General features: G+C 45.0%; 1 protein-coding gene across 5 annotated transcripts in view; it reads right to left on the bottom strand.

Moving 5' to 3' along the window:
* The window catches only part of TACC2 (transforming acidic coiled-coil containing protein 2), a 310,387-nt gene that overhangs the window by 157,430 nt on the left and 130,434 nt on the right, over positions 1-22,523 (bottom strand). For 4 of the 5 annotated variants that reach the window (XM_063961851.1, XM_063961853.1, XM_063961855.1 and 1 more), the window contains exons 4-6: positions 18,638-18,780; positions 15,714-15,842; positions 8,396-13,591 (exon numbers count right to left, since the gene is read on the bottom strand). In XM_063961851.1, the coding sequence (XP_063817921.1) occupies positions 8,396-13,591; positions 15,714-15,842; positions 18,638-18,780 (5,468 nt within the window). The remainder of the gene's footprint in view (positions 1-8,395; positions 13,592-15,713; positions 15,843-18,637; positions 18,781-22,523) is intronic. The other variant, XM_063961854.1, reaches the window with a different exon arrangement.

The raw sequence follows: 22,523 nt of genomic DNA, 5'->3' as shown, positions 1-22,523 counted from the left end.
ATCCCCAGATTTTATTCGGATGAGATTGTAAGCCCCTCTAAGATCGATTTTGGAAAAGATAACGGCAGTACGGAGCTGATCAAATAGTACCGAAATCAGTGGCAAGGGGTAGGTGTTTTTAACAGAAATCTTATTCAGAGCCCGATAATCAATACATGGTCTGAGCGACCCATTTTTTTTCTCAACAAAAAAGAACCCTGCACTCAATGGAGATTTCGAGGGCCTAATGAAGCCCTTCTTCAGGCTCTCCTGTACATACTCATCCATTGCCGTAGTTTCCGGCCCAGACAGGGCATATAGTCTCCCTTTAGGCAAAGAGGCACCGGGAACTAAGTCAATGGCGCAGTCATAGGACTGATGAGGGGGCAGAATATCCGCATTACCCTTGGAGAAAACATCGGCAAAGTCCTGATATTCCAAAGGAATAAGTTCTGGGGTGACAGCCGCAACCCGGACTGGACGGGAAATACATTCCTTAACACAAAAGGGACCCCATCGGGAAATCTCCCCAGACCGCCAATCTATGGTGGGATTATGAAAGGCAAGCCAGGGGTGACCCAAAACTACAGGGACTGCCGGACAATGGGTAAGGTAAAACTCGATTTTCTCCGAATGTAGGGCCCCCACTGTCAGTTGTACTGGAGGTGTGCGGTGAGTGATTACCCCATTAGAAAGCGGACCACCATCCAAGCCGTGCATGGTGATACGTTTATCCAAAGGTATCTGTGGAACGCCCAAAGCCTGAGCCCAACCAAGATCCATGAAATTTCCCGCAGCTCCACTGTCGACGAAGGCCGACACCAACGAACTGAGACTACCAAAGGAAATTTTTACAGGAACTAATAAGGAATCATTAGAGGAGATCAATTGCAGACCCAAGTAAACCCCCTCACAATTCACTTGGTCAGAGCGTTTCCCTGCTTATCCGGGCAATTACGCGCAATATGTCCCTTGCCACCACAATACAAGCAGAGACCAGAATTTAGCCTTCTGGTTCTTTCCTCTGGGGACAGCCGGGAGCATGGGCTCCTCGACGTCCTCAGGGAAAGTATACACTCATGGACTAGGCCTGAAACTAGCTCCTCTTTCAGCCCTCCGCTCCCGGAGACGACGATCAATTTTAATAGCAAGCTCCATGAGTTTGTCTAAAGTCTCTGGAGCGGGGTACTGAAGGAGACTGTCTTTAATAACTTCAGACAAACCGAGGCGAAACTGACTGCGCAGGGCCGGGTCATTCCAGCCACAGTCGTTCGACCACCGGCGAAACTCGGTACAATACGCCTCTGCTGGATTTTTCCCTTGCTTAAGTGCACACAGGTGGCTCTCAGCCGACGCTTCTCTATCAGGGTCATCATACAAAAGGCCTAAGGACTTAAAAAAGGCATCTACAGATAGCAAGGCAACATCATCGGCTTTTAGCCCAAAAGCCCAGGTTTGCGGATCGCCTTGTAGTAATGACATCACAATCCCGACCCGTTGATACTCAGTACCAGAGGATCGGGGCCTTAAACGAAAATAAAGCTTCCAAGCTTCCTTGAAATTAAAAAAATCCTTTCCAGGAAGATGCATCTTTGGTTCTGGAATCATACTCGGGGAGGCTCGCAAAAGATCTTCCTGCGATCTCACCCGAAGAATAAGATCCTGAACCATCTGAGTTAGTTCCTGAATCTGGTTGGCCAAAAGCTGGCTGGGATTCGGTCCTAATACTGCCGGATTCATGAGGCCGAATTTCAAGGCCCACCAAATACAAATAACTCTTTATATTTTTTTATTTTTTTTGTGTGGCCGGTGATAATGTTACGTTCCTGGTGCTCAGAACTAGAGAGATGTTGCGTAGTGAGTCCAGAGCACCAGGACATGATGCTGAAATAAGGTGTGGTACGGAAATAGCCCCTAGCACCCTACCTCCATTGTCTCACCCGTGTGGTCAGTTCACGCCTGAGTGACTATGGTTTCTTGGGCCCACGGCAGCCGCGTTTGAAGGGCGGATTAGGTCTGCCCAACTCAGATGCCCCCAGGTCTTAGAGTGAGACAAGGCGTGAACCGAGACAGGATAATAACAAGGGGACATCTAACTAAAGCAAACAGAAGACTAGGGGCTACTAACAACCCTAAAACTAAATATATGCGCGGCACGCCGCCAAAGGAAAAGAACAACAAAAGATACCACTGTCCACACCCCCACACGGCACCGTCGTGTACCGGGGAGGACAGTGAAAAGCGGAAACCTCCGCAAAACCACCAGTACAAAATAAACGCAAGGACTAAGCGGCCTAGGCCGCAACACGCGGCAGAAGCCGCTACTCACGAAACCGGGAAAGAACCCCAATAAGCGAGAACACCCAGATGACTGCAACAGGTTCACTTGGACTGGAAGGATTCCCAGGACCGGCTTCAGAACTCCAGGACTCAGGAGCACAGGGAGCAGGATCGACCAGATACAGCTGACCAGAAACAAACTTTGCAAGGCATGAACAGCATACAGGAAGCTATCACCGGCGAGGTTGCAGTGTGCTGGCTCCCATAAAAAGGCCCTGCTGGCCAATGACAGGAGGGCCAGCAAGACCAGCCCCCAGACCCTAATTACTAGTTGCCGTGCAGCTGCCCTGCTGCACGAACAACTAATCAATTTTATCTGGCAACGGGGAACGCGGTCCGCCAATGGCGTCCCCGTTGCCATGGACCCAGCGGCTGTGAACGCCCGGCGTCCTAGCGTTGCCAGGGACCCGGCGGCTACAGTACGCACTGCGTCCTGGCGTTGCTAGGCGCCGGGCGGGCAGGGAGGGAGGTGCGGTGGCCGTGAGCGTCGCTCGGAAGCAGACCGAGCGGCGCCGCGGACCGCGGCACCTAACACCTCGTTGTGTGTAACAAGAATTTCCATTTTGTACTCAACTCACCTATTAATGGCTGCAAGTGGCTAATTTCTTAGTAAAAGGACAACCTTACATTATAATGGGAGACATAAAAAAGAGTTGGACGGGGGCCATCAGGACACAAATATTAGCTTTCCTGCATTGTCAGGACATGACATGGGATGTCTCCACACTGTCTGGCTGGGTAAATGGATTCCTGGGTAAACAACACAGGATATAACCAGAAAGGCAGAGCTTGCAGAGAGTATATGTAATATATATACTGTGTAATTGGCAGCAAGGTGCAATGTTCTATTTGCAGATTATTTCTTAGATCATGCCAGACTAAATGAGTAGGTGTGTCAGGAATATGTGAGCCCTCGCTTAATACAGCAGAATATTTATTTTAATTGTGCTCCAGCTTTGTGCTATGGAAGTCATGGTATTGTGTTATGGAAGTCACATGACAAAGTCAGAGTATGACAATTTTATTGTAAGCCAACAAACCAAGATGGCTGTACAATGGTTGGCATCGTCTGATAGAAATAGCTAGACCGACCGAAGCATTCATAGCAAAATGGAGGCCGGGTGCACGGGTACTGCATTTTACGAGATATCATCATTTAAAAAAGCTTCAAAAGGGTAGAAAAACCATTTGTTATGGGTGTTTTAGCATACGGACACAGAACATTTTTCTTGGCATAAGCACTTCATCGAGCATTTTAATCAATATGCTGTAATATTGTGATAAAAGTTTTAAAATGACCATAGTGACACATGTAATAATTATAGTATTTATGAGGATTTGTGTCTCTTGTGCAGTTTATTTAATTCATAAAATGTAGAAGAATAAAAGGAAACATTTCAAATAATGAAGCAAGGGTGGCCTAACACAATAGGGGTCAATTTAATAAGGGGACAATCTAAATCTCTCTGCACATGTTACATCTGCTCCTCCTGAAGTACAGCATGATTTTGCCCATTAGTGTGCTTTTTTGGTTTGCTGACAACTCTGAATAAGGCCCTTGTGTGCACTATTATTATCACTCATACTGTGCAGAAGAACAAGTGATGCTGAATTGTCCCAGCTCCAACGTTGGAATACATATATAATCCCAGCAGACGGGATGACAACAGCAGCATCCCGTCAGCTCATCGTGCTGCGGGCCCAGTGGTGAGCTTCACTTGCCACAGGTTATATTAAAACTCGGGTTGTGGCGTGGACCCACCACCTGAGTGGGAATACGGGGCTGCGGTTGGGATTGCGACCGCCGGCATTTCACCAGCTACTGGGATTCCGGCGTCGCTACTCTGAGCACCAGGATCCCGACAGCTGGTATATTACATGCATCCCCCAACGTGCACACTTCCCACCAAACTGGGTGCAGCACGGACAGCTCCAGGAGTAGGGCCATGCCTCCAGTGTGCAAGGCAGGTAAATAAACACATTTATGCAAAATGGAATTAACAATATCTCATATATTTGTCCCTTTATATCTCTATAATTAGTTTATATATATTATATGGAATAAAAACTTTTTTCTCTATCTTGCCTTTGTCACCCCACAAATCTGACTTTTGGTCCACACAAAGCAGTAATTTACATTTGCATTTCAACAAAAGCTTTCCCTACTGTATGTCAATGAAGAAATATGACACCACCAACACACAACACACCCTGAACAAAACAGACATGAGCACATGATGTATTCCGAAATACATCACTTTGAACCTGGCATAAACTTGAATTGCATCAACAAAGTCTCTTCATGCTAAGTGATACTTATATAAGTAATCAAACACATTTGCCAATTTTTAACAAATAGAGCTTAAGAACCCTACAGGGACATGGGGCCTAATTCAGACCTGACCACAGCAGCAAAATTGTTCTCTAATGGGCAAAACCGTGGGGGTAATTCCAAGTTGATCGCAGCAGGATTTTTGTTAGCAATTGGGCAAAACCACGTGCATCGCAGGGAAGGCAGATATAACATGTGCAGAGAGAGTTAGATTTGGGTGTGGTGTGTTCAATCTGCAATCTAATTTACAGTGTAAAAATAAAGCAGCCAGTATTTACCCTGCACAGAAATAAAATAACCCACCCAAATCTAACTTTTTCTGCACATGTTATATCTGCCCCCCCCTGCTGTGCACATGGTTTTGCCCAATTGCTATCACAAATCCTGCTGCGATCAACTTGGAATTACCCCCCATGTGCAGTGCAGGTGGGGCAGATATAACATGTGCAGAGAGATTTAGATTTGGGTGTGGTATGTTCAAACTGAAATCTAAATTGCAGTTAAAAATAATGCAGCCAGTATTTACCCTGCACAGAAACAATATAACCCACTAAAACTAACTCTCTGCACATTATATCTGCCCCCCCCCCCCCGCTGTTCAGATGGTTTTGTCCATTAGAGAACAATTTTGCTGCCGCCACCAAGTCTAAATTTGTCCCATGTACAGTGCTTGTATAGCCAAAGAGACATAACTTGCATTTGCATTTCTGATTTTCTAGTTTATCAAAACAGCAGCTTACTGTGTCCCTCACAATTATAAAACACAAAGCTATTACAATGCATAACATCCGATCATTGGGGGTCATTCCGACCTGATCGCTCGCTGCAGTTTATCGCAGCGCAGCGATCGGGTCGGAATTGCGCATGTGCTGGCGCCGCAGTGCACCGGCGCATGCCAGCCGTCGTTGCCTAGCGATCGTCTCTGAGGCAGAAGCGGTCACCGGGCGGGAGGGGGATGGACGGCGGCGTTAAGCCGCCGTTTAGGGGGCGCGGTCCGGCCATCGCAGGCGTGGCCGGACCATTGGGGGGGCGGGCCGCGGCGGCTGCGTGACGTCACACGCAGCCGCTGCGACCCGGGGCAGCCGGAGCAGTGAAGAGGTTCTCCAGGCCAGCCGCAGGAGCTGCGCTGGCCGGGTGTAACTCCGGAGATGCAAAAGGGGGGACGCCCTGTGTTGGGCGTCCCCCCGCATGTCTGAGTGCCTGATCGTAGCTGTGCTAAATTTAGCACAGCTACGATCAACTCGGAATGACCCCATTATCTGATGAGTAGTAATGTTAGTTGAGTAGCTGCACGTGTAGAGTCAGTGGGGGTAATTCAGACTGCATCGCTGCAGCGATTGCAGTCTGAATGACTATGTGCGGCGGGCGCACTGCGCATGTGCAGCCAGTGAGATGCCAAAGCATGATTGACAGGCAGAGGCAATCGCGGGGTAGAAGGGGGCGTGCCAATGGCGTTAGAACACCGTTGGCAGGGCGCAATCTGGACAACAGAGGCATGTCCGGACCATTAGGGGGGCGGGCGCCTAAATTTAGCACATCTACGATCAGGTCTGAATTACCCCCTCTGTAACATCTCAGTGTTATGAGTCAGGGAAGTCAGTTTAAAGAATAGCATAAGGAATTGTGTAGTGCATCACCACTGTCGTCCCCATACCAGCATCCTAATATGGATATACAGATGTGTCTTCATACACACTAGCCTCAATACGCCATGCAGTGCAAGACACCTGGTGCGAGTGAGCCGCAAGGCACTGGGCAACTCAGCTTAAGCTGAGCATCTTTTTTCATCTGTTTTGGAAAACCCGTCTTAGGGGGACATTTACTAAGCAGTGATAAGAGTGGAGAAGCGAGCCAGTAGAGAAGTGCCCATGGCAACCAATCAGCACTGAAGTAACATCTATAATTTGCACACTATAAAATGATACAGAGCTGATTGATTGATGGGGCAACTTCTCCACTGGCTCACATCTCCGCTCTTATCACTACTTAGTAAAATGTCCCCTTAGTCACAAACAGATATCACATGCCACTTCATGGGACTGCACTGGTTAATATGATGTGCGACACTTGTATATACAGTATTTATTTGCGTCTGACTCTGTAAATTTAGAAGCAAAACAGACCATGGCGTGAAAAAAAAACGTGGCCGCTGCATCGTACATTTAATATACAGATTCAGACTCAGCCGCACACAGATATACAAATGTTGCATATCAAGTTAATTAAATGGTTTGTCACATACAATTGCGACACAGGACACATTTTTGGATAAAAAAACCAACCACTAAGAAATGTTTGGTGCAAGCTGAGTCGCACGGGACCTGGGGCACCAAGAAGGGCTGTCTGGCGCAAATGCCACAATATTGTAGGAGGACACACCTGTAGGAGGTTCGGAGGCACCATACTGTATATTTTGTTGGAATTGTGCTGAATACATGATTTCTAAAAAAAAGCACCTTTAAAGAAACAGTATAGAATGTCCCCACAATCAACACATACAGATGGATTCTCCGTTATCCAGGCTCTTTGTGTGACTAGGCGCGCCTAGTAACTGTGAGTGTCTCCGTCAGGACGGGCACGTGCGCCCGGACGTAGACACTCCCCATTCACTTTAATAGAGAGCGTCTCCGTCCACGCACCCTGAAATAGACGCACTGAATGGGAAGCGTGACTAGGCGGACGGAACGCCTACTCACGCTAGGAGTGCACGCCTGCTCCTCAGCCAGCAAAGATAACGCTAGCTCCATCTGTAAAACACTAAGGGGTAAATTTACTTAGATGGGAGTTCTATTTAAGATGGGATGTTGCCCATAGCAATCAATAAGAATCCAGGTATTATATTCTGGAAGGTGCTAGATAAATGAGAAGTAGAATCTGATTGGTTGTTATGGGCAACATCCCATCTTAAATAGAACTCCCATCCTAGTAAATGTACCACTAACTGTGTAAATACAACATATCCTTACAGGAAACTATCAATAAATAAAACGGTGTGTTAGAAAGGGAGGGATCATGTTGAGCGGTCACCTATTGTGAATGAACTATAATGCTATATATAGCGGTGTATCTGTGGTGGTGTAAGTATAGAAATTAAGGATATAAAATGTTTTAAAATACCATCTAATTTATTAGTATTGAAGTATGAGTAGATTATCAGATGAGTTGCATTGCCATCCAATCCATAAACACACTTAATGAGGGTCTGTGCAGTATCACTTTCAGGAGTTCCCCAATTTAATGGGTTGCTTGATTCTTTACACATTAGTGGCAAAGGGCTCTGCACTCACCTGAGGGGTACCATCCTCTGTGAACTATGTGAGAATGCCCATTTAAAGCCTAGTTAAGCCTGTGTCGTGGTTAGAGGAGATGTGATTGAATGTGTACGTCTGACCTAGGGGGAGATGAATCAAACCTTGTAAAGAGTGGATAAGTGGCCCATACCAACCAATTAGTTTCTACCTATAATTTTATAGCATGTATTTGATCAATTATAGGCACAAGGATGGGCAACTTCTCCACTTGTCCATTTCTCCACTCTTTAGACAGCTTGATACATTTGGTGCTTTGTATAGAGTATACGTAGTGTGAGATCATGCAAGACATGGACCACACACAGGCATCACCCAGCTCTGCGTCAGGCCCTAACTGTCCTCTTTTTGACTCAGATTTGTGGAGCTGAGAGTTCTTAACATGAGAACTACAATTTCCAATACACTTCTTTAAAAGATAAAATTACCACAATACCTTTCATTGATTGATCCTTTTGCAAACAGCATGGGACTGCAGGGGAGTACCAGTGGCTCAGGAGAGGTAGGGGTCACAGATTTTTTGGTAAATGACCGGTCAGAGTGGAGGACACTGCGCAGTTTCTGGGTGAAACTAAAAGAGTCCGTTGCTGGAAAAGTTGGGCTTCTGATGACCACAGAGGAAAGTGCTGGTTCACTTGGAGGAGAAACCAACTTGTCATTAGCAGGTCTGGAAGAACCGGGGTCAGAACTCAATACTTCTGGATCTGGAGCTGGAAAAGGTACAGAAGACTCCCTGTCTTCGCCGGAGTCATGTCCTAATTGTTCATAGATAGGGTTAGCTTGCTTTATGTTTGTTGATAATTCCATGTGCTGAAGTTGAGTCCCTTTCTGTAATAGTTCTGCTGCTGCAGATAGAAGATAAGATTTATCATCAACCACTTGTGTATGAACAGTGTCTTGTGTACTATATGTCTCAACAGGAGTTTCAGGCTGTGCCAAACTTGCCAAGTCATCAGTATTAGGGCTTATGGAGAGAAATGGATTATTTGTCTCTTCTGCAGTAAAATGTGGCTCGTCAGATAGGATTTCTGTTTCCTTAACCATGAAACATGACATCTCAGACGGCATATCCATCTTCTTATGGGTTGGATTTAATTGATCGGATACTATTGCTGTCTCTTTAACTTCAGGAACATCCCCAATTGCTTTGGCAGTAAAGTCAGGTCTTTCTACTATTGTTTCAGATGCTTTCATTTCTGTATCTTCAAGTGCAAGATTTTCATGACCAGAAACAAATTCTTTGCTGTTGTTTTGTGGCGTTATTGGCATTTCTTCAAAGTTGCTATCTTTCTCTTGGGGAAGATCCAAGGATGCAGGTGTCAGTGTGGAGTCGATGCCTGTAGCAGTAGTTACATTGGATGTTTCTGTTTCATTACAAGCTTTCTCTAGTTGAGGAAGAGTAGTATTTACTTGCAGGTCCTCCTGTGAGGTTGCTCGCTGCACAGGTACTGTATTCAATGCATGTGTTACTTGGGAAGATGAATCGCTCTCTGTAATAGATATGATATCAGCTAAAATGCTCAATTGTTGTACAATTTCCCTGTCTGTTGGGGTCCCGATCATCTCATCTGTGTGAGAACTGTGGGTCTCTTCAGAGCTAATGTCAGGTATCCCTTCAATAGTCATCTCAGGATGTTTCTCCTGAGGGTGTATTTCCTTGTGCATATCATGATGCAGAATATCACATGCTTCCTCTGGCTTAGAATCAGGCTCTGTTTCTGAATGCCGGCTATTAACGTGTGTCTGTACTGCAACATTCCTATCCACCTGAGTGCTGTGTACAGTATCTTTCTGCCCATCAATTACTGATGGATATGCTGATTCTGCACTTTGCACATCCAGATTATTTGCAGAATATTCAGTAATGTCTTTATTGCTCGCCGTGTTCTCATTTGTTTCTATCTCTATGGGTTGGGAATGTACTTTAGTTACAGTTGTAGTAGACACAGAGTCAGATAAGGGGTTCTGTCCTCCCACAACTATACCGGAATCATCAGATGGGTCTGGAGGCTTGAGTTTCTCTACTAAAGGAGTCACAGCAGTGCATGTATTTGCCTGTTCATCCTGCTTCATTTCTTTGGACTTATTCCCATGGCTAAGCTGCCCCATACCTTTACTGTAACAGCTCTGAATATCAACCAGAGGTTGTACAGGTTGAATATTACAATTATTCTGTATTGAGTCTTCCACAGTATTAGTCAAGGTTTTGATATCAAAGGACTTAATGTGGGGTATAGACAACACCTGCACTTGATCTTTGTGAGTTTTCTCAACAGTCTCTACAGGTAAATCATTGGTGGAAAGGCTTTCTTTTATGTCTGATTTTCCACATTGAAGGTCAACACATTCTACTGCTTCATCCTCTGGACAAATGATTGGACTCACATTGTTCTCAGGATTTCCATGAGGGAGAGGAACACTTGAGGTCTCTTGCTGTGATCGAAAGTCCTCGGCTGGTGTTGTCAATGGGGGAATTTGCATTAATTCAGAATCTAAGCTTAAACAAGGAATATTTGTTCCATTGCCTTTTTTACAATATACATCAAGACTTGGAAGCATTGCTGCTACATCACTAGCACTGCTCACATGGATTTCATAATTGCTATCTGTCTTTGCAGTGCTACCTTTTTGAGACATATCCAGTGTTTTGCATGCATCAGCTGGTATATTAAGGTCTGTGCATGTGCCTACAGATGCTGAAGGCTGGGTGCAAATATCTACTTGAGGATCTATGCATGTACCTGCTGGTACTTGAGGCGGAGTGGATGTATCTGCTGGTACTTGAATCTCTGTGCAGGTATCTGTTGGTAAGTGAGGCTGGAAACACAAATCTACAGGTACTTGAGGCTGGGTGCATCCATCTGTTGGTACTGGAAGCCCTGTGCATGTATCTTCAGGTACTTGAGGCAGAGTGAATATATCTACAGGTACTTGAGGCTGGGTGCATGCAACTGCTGGTACTTCAAGCTGAGGTTGGATGGTTGGGATCCCAGCATTGGCAGCATTATATGATTCTTGAGACTGTCCAAAATATTTACTACTCTGACCTTCTTTCAGCAACCTCCGTGACTGGTTCTCTTCTGGAATTAAGCTACTTACATCTGACTCACTGCATGGCACAGTTATTTCCTTCTGTAATCCTGAGGCATCTGGAACTTCCATTCCATTGGCATACAATTTATTATCAGTGTTCTTGCAAGTTTTAGATATTGGCTTGTCCATTTTATTTCCTGTGACAGTAGAGTCTGATGCAGGATGCTCCTGCAGGTTGGCAGCAAGCAGTTTCTCCTCCGGAACTCTGCCAGGACAGAGAATATTGTCAGGGGTTAGGCAGGGTGTGTTTTTTGAGGACGCTTTCTCTTGCTGACTCAATGTGATCAAGGGAACCTCTTCCTCCTTTGTAGACCTGCCTTCCAGGTTTTTACATACATTAATTAACTTTAAGTGTTCTGAAGTTAAGACAGAGACATCCTGCTTGAGCTGAACCTTGAATGGCTGTCCCGTGCTGCATTCTGGGTTATGGTTCACGCTCTCCAAATCAGACAGGACAGATAATTGTAGCTTACAGCTAATGTCACTGCTTTGTGTCTGATGTGATGCATTTAAAGTCATGCCAGTCTCACTTTGGATTTCTCTGGTTTCATAGTCCATAGCAGAGCCTTGCCTGAGGAAAGGTGAATAAGGAGCTGTCTGTGGAGGTGGAAGCTTGACCTCTTCTCTTGTTTCAGATATTCCACTTAATGACTTAGACTGCTCATCCAGTGAAGTGTGTGTGGCAAGGGAGTGTCCCAAATTTACAGAAGCAGAAACAGATAAAGTGTTTTTTATATCAGTCTCTGCAGGTTTTTTCTGAAGTGCAGGTGATCCTACATTGTCGCTTGCAAGTTTCCCTTGACTGGTGCTCTGTACAGCATTAGCAATGTCCTCTGCACTATTGCTCTTCTCTTCTGCTGCAAAGTCCATGCTGTTAGACTGCTGAGGGATGACCGCTTTCAGACACAGGGGAGTCAGCTCGTTCTCGCTATTATACTGGAGGACACTTTGACTTTTAGGAGCTTGCTCATTCTCACTAATGGATGGAGAAGTGCATGCCTCCTCTTCTGCACCCGGTATTGCCAGATTAATTCTCATTGTATCGAAACTAAAGTTTGCTACATCTTCCAATAGTAAGTTCTTCACACTGGTTTGAGCTTTACTGTCCCTTATTGGTGGCATAATATCATCAGTTTGACTAATTACTTTTTCTTGATCACCTGAAGTAACCACCTGCAAATTGTGTGGTGAGTCTTCTGAAAGAGCTGTAGTAGTTTCAACACACCCTTGTCTTTCTTTATGACCACCTCGATCATCGATCATGTTAATGTGTACATCGCTGTCTGTGTACATGTATGGGACAATACCAATATCTAGGCTTCTGTCTCCACTTGGATCACTTACATTTTCAGTGATGACATTAGGTGTACATAGCACTTTCACTTTTTGATGTGTTCCTGGAATTTGGAAGCTTTCTGTGTCCAAGACATTGAAAGGAATTAGAGGGTCAGAGCTGTTTTTAAATTCCTCTATTTTAGGTTCATGGTTGACTATATCATTATTGCTAAAATCTTCACATTCTGCCCTGAAATTCTTCAGCAGGTCATAGTCAGCATTGGGTGACTGACTTGTGCTCTCAACTTGAATGTTTTCAACTGGAGTCACCTCTTTGAAAGCAACTTTTTGGCTCCTGTCATCAGAGCAATCCTTAATGTCCAGATTTGAATTCTCTGATGGCATAGTAGCAGAACTGTGATAGGCTGTAGTCTTGTCCATCTGTGCCAGGAGACTTTCTTTCTCTGCAGCCTGCTGAACAGACTGTTGATTAAGTAGTGATGTAACAAGATTATCACTAAGGGAACTGAGGTCTGACACCACCAGACTTGGCTCAAAGCTTTCAACTATGGGGGTTTCCCTGCTGTAGAGATGGCTCCCTGGTACCAGTGTATGTGGAATGGGGAGTTTATCTATATTCCTGTCTAAGCTCCCATCTGTTGTAAAAGGAAAGATTATATTGCCCTGACTCCCTAACTGGCTGCTCACACCATCTGTGGCCAAAGATTTACTGTTCCACAATGCTTGCGATTCTCCTGCATCAGTAATACTATCCCTGGAATCTCCTTCTGTCTGGTTACAGGTGTTGTCTGGCTTCTTCAGCATTGTGTCCGGCTGCTGAGTTTCTGCAATTCTTGAGAATAACTGTAAGGGTTCTGGAATTAGCTGGGGTTTGGCAGTCAGGAGCTGAATACTTGGGTCCAGAAGTTTACAGTCACCCTGTTCTAAAGTAGAATTGTTGTTAAATGGAGTCACTGAGGCTACAACAGCGTCTGGGTTTAGATCTTGTGTGCCCAATAAATCTGTACATGCTGCCAGCTTTCCTTGTGCTTGCACATTACAAGCATTATTAATCACTGGAAGAGTTTCTTCAGCAGAAGGGTCTGTCCATGGCTTCCACACTGACTCCCGATTTTCCCCATCTGACATCGTGGAGATTTTCTCTGGCAACACTTGCTGTCCCCATTCTCTGAGTACCCCAACAAGTCCTATGTCTTGTGATGCTCCAAATTCCTCTTCACGGGACTCTTCATCAGAGAAGACACTGCAGTTAACAAGGTAAATGGTTTAAATCATTCAGTCTTCCTCAAATTCTGGGTGAGCAAAACACGGGGTAATAGGGCAGAGGCACAGAAAGAACCTTAAACCAAACACAACAGGCAGAACCCAAGGGCAACAGAATCTTGGGACACCACCAGGTCATGCACCCCATGGTAGAGACACAATGGGACATTTATATGTAAAGGTAACATGCAGAAATAGAGCTGTAAGCAGTAACAACCAATCCGATGCTTTATTTTACCCCATTTACAGAATCTGACTGAATTCTAGGGGCCTGATTGTAAGTCGGATAGAAACGCTGCTACTGCGGCCTGCTTACCACCATATCCTAATGTAAGCATCCGCCTATGAATGCTAAGTATCCATGCATCTGCATGCGGAAGGCCAGCCCAGCCACTGTTTTTTCCATCCACAGTCACCATCACCAGTATTGGGATTTACACCCATCCAACGCTAGGTGCAAAAAGTCAGCATGAATCAGGCGCCCCATCTCCGACCACACTCCGCAAAAGAGCATCAGCTGTGGGACGATGCCTGTGACATTCCCAGGACATTGCCTCGAGATGGATTAGTTCCTTGCAATCTCATGGTCGCCACCCAGTTATCATCCACAAATGCCCATTGCTTGGAAAGTGTGGTCTGCGAAGGGATGGGCTAATCTCCATCCGTATGCGTACGCACTGCGAAGCGCATGAGCAGTCACTGAATGCTTTCTACGGTGCATGCGCAGTTTGCAGATATCCATGAGATTCATCTGCATTTCCACTTGCGTCCGACTGATAATCAGGCCCTAGATATCCTTATACATGCCTCACTTGCATAAAAGTCTACATATTAGTAGATTGGATGAGCATTAAAATAAAGAAAAATAGCACAATGCAAACTTGTAAGAAAAAAATGGCAAATATTGCCAAAAAAAGCAAACTGTAAAGTAATCTGCACAGCAACAATGACTACTGCTTTAGGAAGACTACACATGCATTCAAAATTGTTGGAGATTTGTAAAATGATAGCACGTTACTACTACTACTGCATATGAATGAGACCTGCATGCCCAGATAAGGAAAGTAGGAAAATACCACAACCATGCTGGACTCATGCCAAACAGAGGGAATAGAGGCAAGTAAAAAACATTTCCAAAAGCAACGCAAGCCTGCCACACTTAGCTCAGCATTGATCAGCATGCAAAGAATGTGCAGCAAGCTCCAAACTCAACAAGGAAACCTCCAACTAGCAGAACTGCCTCTTCTTCACTGTAAATCGGTTCAGTGTGCAATGTGTCTCTAATTAGCCCTGTTTATCGTTCTTTCCCTTGTATTATTATTCTTAGACAGCTTTCCATTGTTTCACATGCCGCCTACAATTAGTGGAAGCAGACGTTTTGGTAAGAGGCTGCATACAGGCTATCTATTCACCTGGAACTAGAGATTTCACTGAGGCATGAGGCATGAGGCTTGATTGGCCCAGTGATTCAATTAGTTCTTGCGATATGTACAATTTTTTTCTTAAGGTGACATACAATAATGTCGGACGTAACATGTATTTTAATATGGGGTACACCATTATCACAGGATTGATGTCACCGGATTGATTTAAGTTCCGCTATACTTTTTTTTGACGGTTTATGTTTGCTAGTTTCGTTCTCTAATTTCATCTAACACATTACAGAATTGTACTGCACAACTAAAGTATAATAATACGAATAATAAAAGTAAACAAACAGTACAAAATATGTGCCAAAGAAGAGTATGTATTATCACTTTTATTACTAATATATGTTTGGCATAACTCTTTTGTAGCTCATTTTATAGGTGTGTGCTGAATGAAATATATTGCTTGTTGAGCGTTAATACTAATCCTAGATGAAGACAGAAAAGGATTTAGCAAGTCTGCACATGACTCGTGCTTGGCGCTCAGCAGCATATGTAACACCCGGAAGCAGTCAGGCAACAGGACAAGCTCAGACTATGTCCCCCGCTTTGGGGTAAAGAATAATAAAAAGCTTTTTGCTGTAAATAGTTCAGTGTAAGCTCGCAGCTGTTACATATGAGGCGCACACGTCTCCCCCAGAGCTGTGCTGCTAGCCATGCATATATGAATGGTACCTGATGGTGCCAGGCCGTGAGCTGCTCCCAGATTCTTTATATTCCAGGCCCTCTATATAAAGATCAGTCTGCGGAAGGGCAGGAAGCAGCTGTCCTTCTTCCCAAACACTACGCTGGAAAGAGACGCTCCTGGGGAAGAGAAGGGATCACTGAACAGAGGGAAATAGGTTTTCATGCTGAAAAAACACTGTACTATTTATTTCCAAGATAAACAAGTTACGAGGTATTGTCCCCAGAGACTCAACAATGGCCAAACTAGAGATAGTCATGACCTCTGCAGCTTTCCACTTGTAATCACAGAAAATTGCACGGAAACAGTGAGTGATTTGCGTTACAGAGCCAATTGTAACTAGTTTTTCAGGGCAATTATGAATGCCTGCTAAATGTAAAATAGCAAAGTTCTGTGGAGTGTCATAGGATTGTGTGTAAATACAAAATTACGCCATGTGGTTTTTTATAGCATATCTGTGGCCCTCAGGCCTCCAACCCAATAATCTTTCACAAATGTTACTGCATAATCCATTGCAGAAACACAGTATCTATATAATAACCGTAGATGGTCTGTATCTCCCCCTACCCCCGCGTGTGCTACCTTCACACATTGTGGGAGATGGAGAGAAGGGATGGTGGGGATGTGTGGCCATGTTAAATGTTGGGGCAAGAGAGACCCTTCAACCCACCAAATGATGGGTAGAATACGCTAGTATCTTATTGTGAGTCATGATCAGGTCAGGTGCAAGGAAAAGCAAGTCATGTTTCTAGCTACTCGCCTGCTCTTGGTACCACCGCTGTGGCCTGATGAGAGCTGGCAGTCACAGGTGCAGGGGACTCATTCTCACTATGCCAGGGGAATGGCATGGTGGAGGCAGTATTTTGTTTTATGGGCTTCGACTTTTCTAATATCGGCTGTTACATTCACCACACGCTACCTCTAGCAGCTTTGAATAACTGGCCTAGTTCCATGTTGTCTTTCTGGTACCGCCGACTCTATGATCAGGCAATTGCTGTGGCTTCCAATGACGGAAACTATGTAACGTGAGATGATATGTAGATCTTTAACCTGTCAGTGTGCAGTATGGCAAGTCTGATACCAATATTTGTCAGTGATAAGCGGGCAACAGGCATTTACAATCGTCTATTACATCAACATATTTTTACCACCATAATGATCAGAGGCTGTGTTGATTTCTCTGTCATTGTAACATATAACATCATCAAAACACAAATTCTTAGGTACAGTGCACATCCTGAGGGCAATGGTTTGTTTGGCATTGTCCGTGGTACATTGTATATCCAATGCCCCAATTTGTGGCTCTGTAAAGGGTTGCTTGACATTGAGATGACTTTAAAATAATGTATCTTTGTGACATAAGAGAGACCTTATTTTTATCAGCAGGAAATTAAAGGTAAATATAGATGTGTCCTCTTACATCCTTGCTGTAGTCACGCTAAACAGTCCTTGAAGTCACGCCATGCCGTAGTGGGACCTGGTAGTGCCAGGCATCTTTTTTGCGGGGTTTTTTTGCCGCAAAAATGCGCCTTAGACACAAAGTAATGTAATAGGACGCACAAGCAGCTTCTGCTGATTAAAATGATATACAGCATGCCTACGTTCTCTATCTGCATCCGAAATGCCACATTACAATGTTTTCCATCAATACACTGTAGCATAGCATTTTGTATGCAAATACAATCGCAATCACACACAGAATATAGACATGCTGCATATCATTTTAATCAACAGAACTATTGCATTACTTTGCGTCTAAGGCACATGATCACAGAAAAAAAAAAAGACACTCAGCGCTACTAAGTCACACGGCACTCAAGTGTTATGTGTAACAACTTGACGCTCACGGAGCAATGATGTAAGAGGACACATCTTTACCTGTCTGTAAAATGGGGGTCATTCCGAGTTGATCGCTAGCAGAAAATGTTCGCTGTGCAGCGATGATGCAAAAAAACCGCACTTCTGCACATGCGTATGCGATGCAATGCGCACGCGCGACGTACTTTCACAACGGCCGATGTAGTTTCACACAGGGTCTAGCGAAGCTTTTCAGTCGCACTGATTGCCGCAGAGTGATTGACATGAAGTGGGCGTTTCTGGGTGTCAACTGACCGTTTTCAGGGAGTGTTCAGAAAAACGCAAGCTTGCCAGGAAAAACGCAGGCGTGGCTGGGAGAACACAGGGCGTGTTCGTGACGTCAAAACAGGAACTGAACAGTCTGAAGTCATCGCAAGCGCTGAGTAGGTCTGAAGCTACTCTGAAACTGCACAACATTATTTTGTAGCCGCTCTGCGATCCATTCGTTCGCACTTCTGCTAAGCTATAATACACTCCCAGTGGGAGGCGGCATAGCTTTTGCATGGCTGCTAAAAACAGCTAGCGAGCGATCAACTCGGAATGACCCCCAATTATCACAATAAATCACATACTTTTATGATAAAACAAATACAGAATAATAATAATAATAATAATAATAATCTAAAGATACCTGCAGCAATTCAAACATTAAACTTATACTAAAATCTCTGCTATGTTATTATTAAATGTATTGTCTTAATTTATTATTAAGATTAAGGGTAATGTATGGACATTTTAAAGGGTAATTGGGCCTCTGTCTTATAAGATCAGCCTGTGTAATATTCCAATTAACTAATTGGCTACACATGCATCTTCTCATTCCCCACCCACTAAAAAGTAAAGATATCCTGGATGAGCAGGACATGAAAAGAGGAAATACCCTAAAATACTAGGATTTATGGGAAATGGACATCTTTGTCCAAAGTGTGGCACAAATGGGCCAGCAAAAGTGTCTAGAAGTTTATGGCATATCCACTAAAACATGGCAAGAAATAACTCGTCCAGTAAATAATTTTCCTGTTCTTAAAAATCAATCCGCAGCTCTTCCAATTCTTACCCCGGATTTGCTGCAGACAATGTCAGGTTCTCTGAATATAACGATGGGAGAGTCTCTCTCTCTTCATGTTCCTCTTCCTGGTGGCTGATGGGATCCCTCTGAGGGTAAAGCACAGGAATGGTTTCTACAGATGGAAAGAATTCCTGAAAAAGAACGATAAACAGGGCATAACATGTCTGCTTATTTATAGAGCACTTGTCACTGACAATAAATGAGCGAACCACTTTGTATACTGAGACAATATTCAAGACAATTCAATTGAATCTGGAGACATCACGGAGGCATAAGGCACCATAATGAAGATAGTCACTAAGAAATAAACAAGGCTTAATATTGTAAAAACACACAAAAATGATGCCTCCACTGTGTGTGTCATCTAAAATGACATAGGTAACATTATCACATTAACTTTAAATACTACTAAGTAAAGAAGCTTATACAAAGCAGTCTCTTTCCTTGTCCATATACACAGTGCCATTGTCTATCTTTTTTCACTTTTACAGTGCGGATGAATGTGATGACATTTGGGGGGATTCAGAAATGGACGCAGTGAACACAGCAGCTGCGTCCAAACTGTGAACAATATGCTAAAGCGGTAGGAGTGTTAATAGATGCCTCCTGCATGCTTGTGTGATCTGCTGCTGCGTCCCTGGATGCAGTATCGGATCACTCGCAAGAACATCGGCTATCTGAACTCAGATGGCCATCCCACATCCGTAGCGAAGGCCAGTAAATCTGCGTGGGAAAATGCAGACAATGGCCTTGGCACTCCCAGTTTTCAGCAATGCTGCTCGGCGCCTGCGCAATGCTGCTGGGTCCTGTGCAGGCGCAGTCCTACCATCATCACAACTGTAATAAACCCTTGGGTTTGCGTACAACTCTAACTCAGGCCCTCTGTCTCATTTGCATATTGTAGCAAATGAGACAGAAGTGGACTGCAGTAGTGGAATGCTGCCATGCTGGGCCCCTAGAAAATCTGGGGCACTGGGGTGGGCAGGGGTGCCTTCTGGAAAGAGCAAAGCGGAGGGCTTATCTAAACATAAGAGGGTCCAGCCAATGCTCATAGGTGGCCACCATACTGTTCTTCTGCAGTGTGTTACACAGTATTTACTTCTGGGACTTGCCATCAGAAGGGAGCAATTAAATTGTAGCGGCATTGCTGACATTGCAACATGACTTGTCATTGTAAGTAGCCATAACCAGTTATCCATTTGATAATAGGTTACAGCTAGTGTCGGACTGGAGCATGAAGGGCCCACCGGGGGTATGCAGTGGTAGGGGCCCATGATTAGAGGTTTGGCCAGCCTCCAAAGGGGGTGTTGCCAGCCACCACAGAGGTTTGGCTAACCATTATAGAGTACCTGGTCTGGACTCCTTGTTATTTTATATAGTAATGCTAGTGCATGCATGATAATGTGCCAGATTAATGACAGCAATGTACTGTACTGTAGAGAATACATCATAATCCTGTGCAGTATAAGGTAACATATGTATAATATATAATTCAAGTGCACAGTCTAGAACCTGATCCCTAGAGGAGGAGGGCCCCCAAGGCAGTGAGGCCTACCAGTGGTTTCCCCTGTACCCCTGTGGGCCAGTCCAAGCCTGGTTACAGCGCATGCGCAATGGACAGCTGTAGTTTGTGCATGTGTAGTGGATGGATGCCCAAAGGAGTTCAGTTGCAGACACAGAGTTTCCCCTTCCTGGTGTACGCAACAGGAAAAAGTCATCAGCCATATAAGCAGCCATCAGAAAGAAGCATGCAATAATGCAGCCCAATCCTGGCATTGATGGGGAAAGCAATTCCTTCCAAACAGAAACACAGTTTGCCAAACACTGGATTTTGATTGCCACCCCTTCTCTTCTACCGAATGCAGAATCAGATGTAAGTGGGATAGATTTGTCTTTGACTGTTAGATGCTCATTTTCTGTCCTATATCCAGCAGGCAGCAGGAAATGAGTAATGTGTACTAACTGATGTTTATGTCATTATATGCTGGATTTTTAACGTATTACATAAGTGTGATTGTAATGTTTTTAAATAATTATTAAGAAAGATATTACGCAGGATATTTTTTCCTGTTCCTCTCTTTTTCAGTGAAATTATGAAGTGATTGACGAATAAACCAGGAGTAATTGTATTAAATTTCAGAAGGAGGAGTGTTTCTTACGCCCCTGAAAATGACACTTTGTCTACATAACGAATGCATTATATATTTGTATTTTCTCTCTTTCAAAACAAATTTAAACTGTTTATTAAGAAGAAAAGAAAAAGAGGCAACAATTATATAATATACGGGATGTAGTCACGATCCCGGCGGTCAGCATACCGACACCAAGATACCGCCCGCCAGAACGCTGACAGGGGACCGAGGGCTATTCCCGCTCGTGGGTGTCCACAACACCTATAGAGTGGGAATAGAACCTGTGGTGAGCACAGCGAGCTACCGAGCCTGTAGTGTGGCGAGCGCAGCAAGGCCGTAAGGGGCTTCGTTGCGCTCGCTCCCCTGCCGGGATCCAGGCGTCGCCATGCTGACCACCGGTATCCCGAACCCAATCCTAATATACAACAAGGGGCCAAAGTATAGCATAATTTGATCTTATTCTGCAAGCATATATGGTACTGGCAGGCCCGGCGACGGGGGGGGGGGGGGGGGGGGGGGTCAAAGAGGACAGCTACACTGGGCCCCGTGGTTCAGAGGGGCACAAAACACGGGTGCTGGAGCGCCTAGTAATACCTTTTACTCCCCTCCGCATGCCAAATAAGTAAAAAAACAACAACAATAAGCTGGCCACGCCTCAATTTCCCTTCAGCGCCCCCCCCTTACACTTGGTCTGGTGATCCCTCCTGTGCTGCCGTCGTCGCAGCGCATGAAGGATCCTTCCATGCTGTTGCTACTGTGTTGGCGAGGAGCAGATGATCGACCTCCTGCTGGGCACACCTTGACAACAGCAGCCACCCGCAGACCCACTGACAGAGCTGGATGAAGGGAGGAAGGGGGGGGTAAGTACCCTGGACCTCACAGTTTTAGGGGGCTCCCCGGCTGGAGCAGCTCTCTCCGGCCTGCCAGCAACAGCAGCATTGTGCTCCAGTCAGCAAGTGGAAGGAGGATGCTGCCGCTTAGCAGCAGCAGCAGCAGTCTCTTCTGCCTGTGCTGGGGTGTAGGGGGAGCGAGATCACACTGGTTGATGGACCAAAATCTGCAAAAAAAAAAATCTGCCCCCTGTAATTTGCATATGGGGGGCGTGGCCATGCCTCATGTGATTAGGTCATGCCCCCAAACCAGCAGCGGGCACAGCATTCTGGTAGGGTCCCCCTGTCTCAAGTGCCCTGGGCCCCCTGAAGGCATGATCCGACCCTGCCCACCGACGTACTCTAGCTGTAGTGAGTTCCTCCAGCGTCCTGGCACCCTCACTGTGTATGTGTTTTATATATATATATATATATATATATATATATATAATTTGTGTGCATGTGTCTTGAGAAAGGTTGACGGGTGGGCCCCGGAGAAATACATGTACCGGGCCCCAAAATTTCTGTTGCCGGCCCTGGGTACTGGTAGAGCTGTGCTTACACTGCCAGGCCCCCGTCGCCTCTGGCCCACAGGGTCAGACTCAGCACCCCCTGTACTGGCAGTAGTTCCACAGCTGTGTACCAGCAGTTGTCAACAAATGACAACAGGAAAATGAGAAGACAAATGATGAATGAAACATAATTAGGATAGAAAGATGTCTTTGGAAAGACATACCTACTGCGCTAGCATGGATTGCTGGTAGCGCTTTACATTCAGTACTAAATTCGATAATCTTATGTATAGAGTAGTGGTTCCCAAACTTTGTGCCTAGGCACCCTGGGGTGCAGCAAGGCTTTTGCAGGGGTGCTTCG

Source organism: Pseudophryne corroboree, chromosome 3, assembly GCF_028390025.1.
Source record: "Pseudophryne corroboree isolate aPseCor3 chromosome 3, aPseCor3.hap2, whole genome shotgun sequence".
NCBI classification, from domain to species: domain Eukaryota; kingdom Metazoa; phylum Chordata; class Amphibia; order Anura; family Myobatrachidae; genus Pseudophryne; species Pseudophryne corroboree.
The sequence above is the reverse complement of the archived record's forward strand: the minus strand, read 5'-3'. Positions and strand labels throughout refer to the sequence as shown.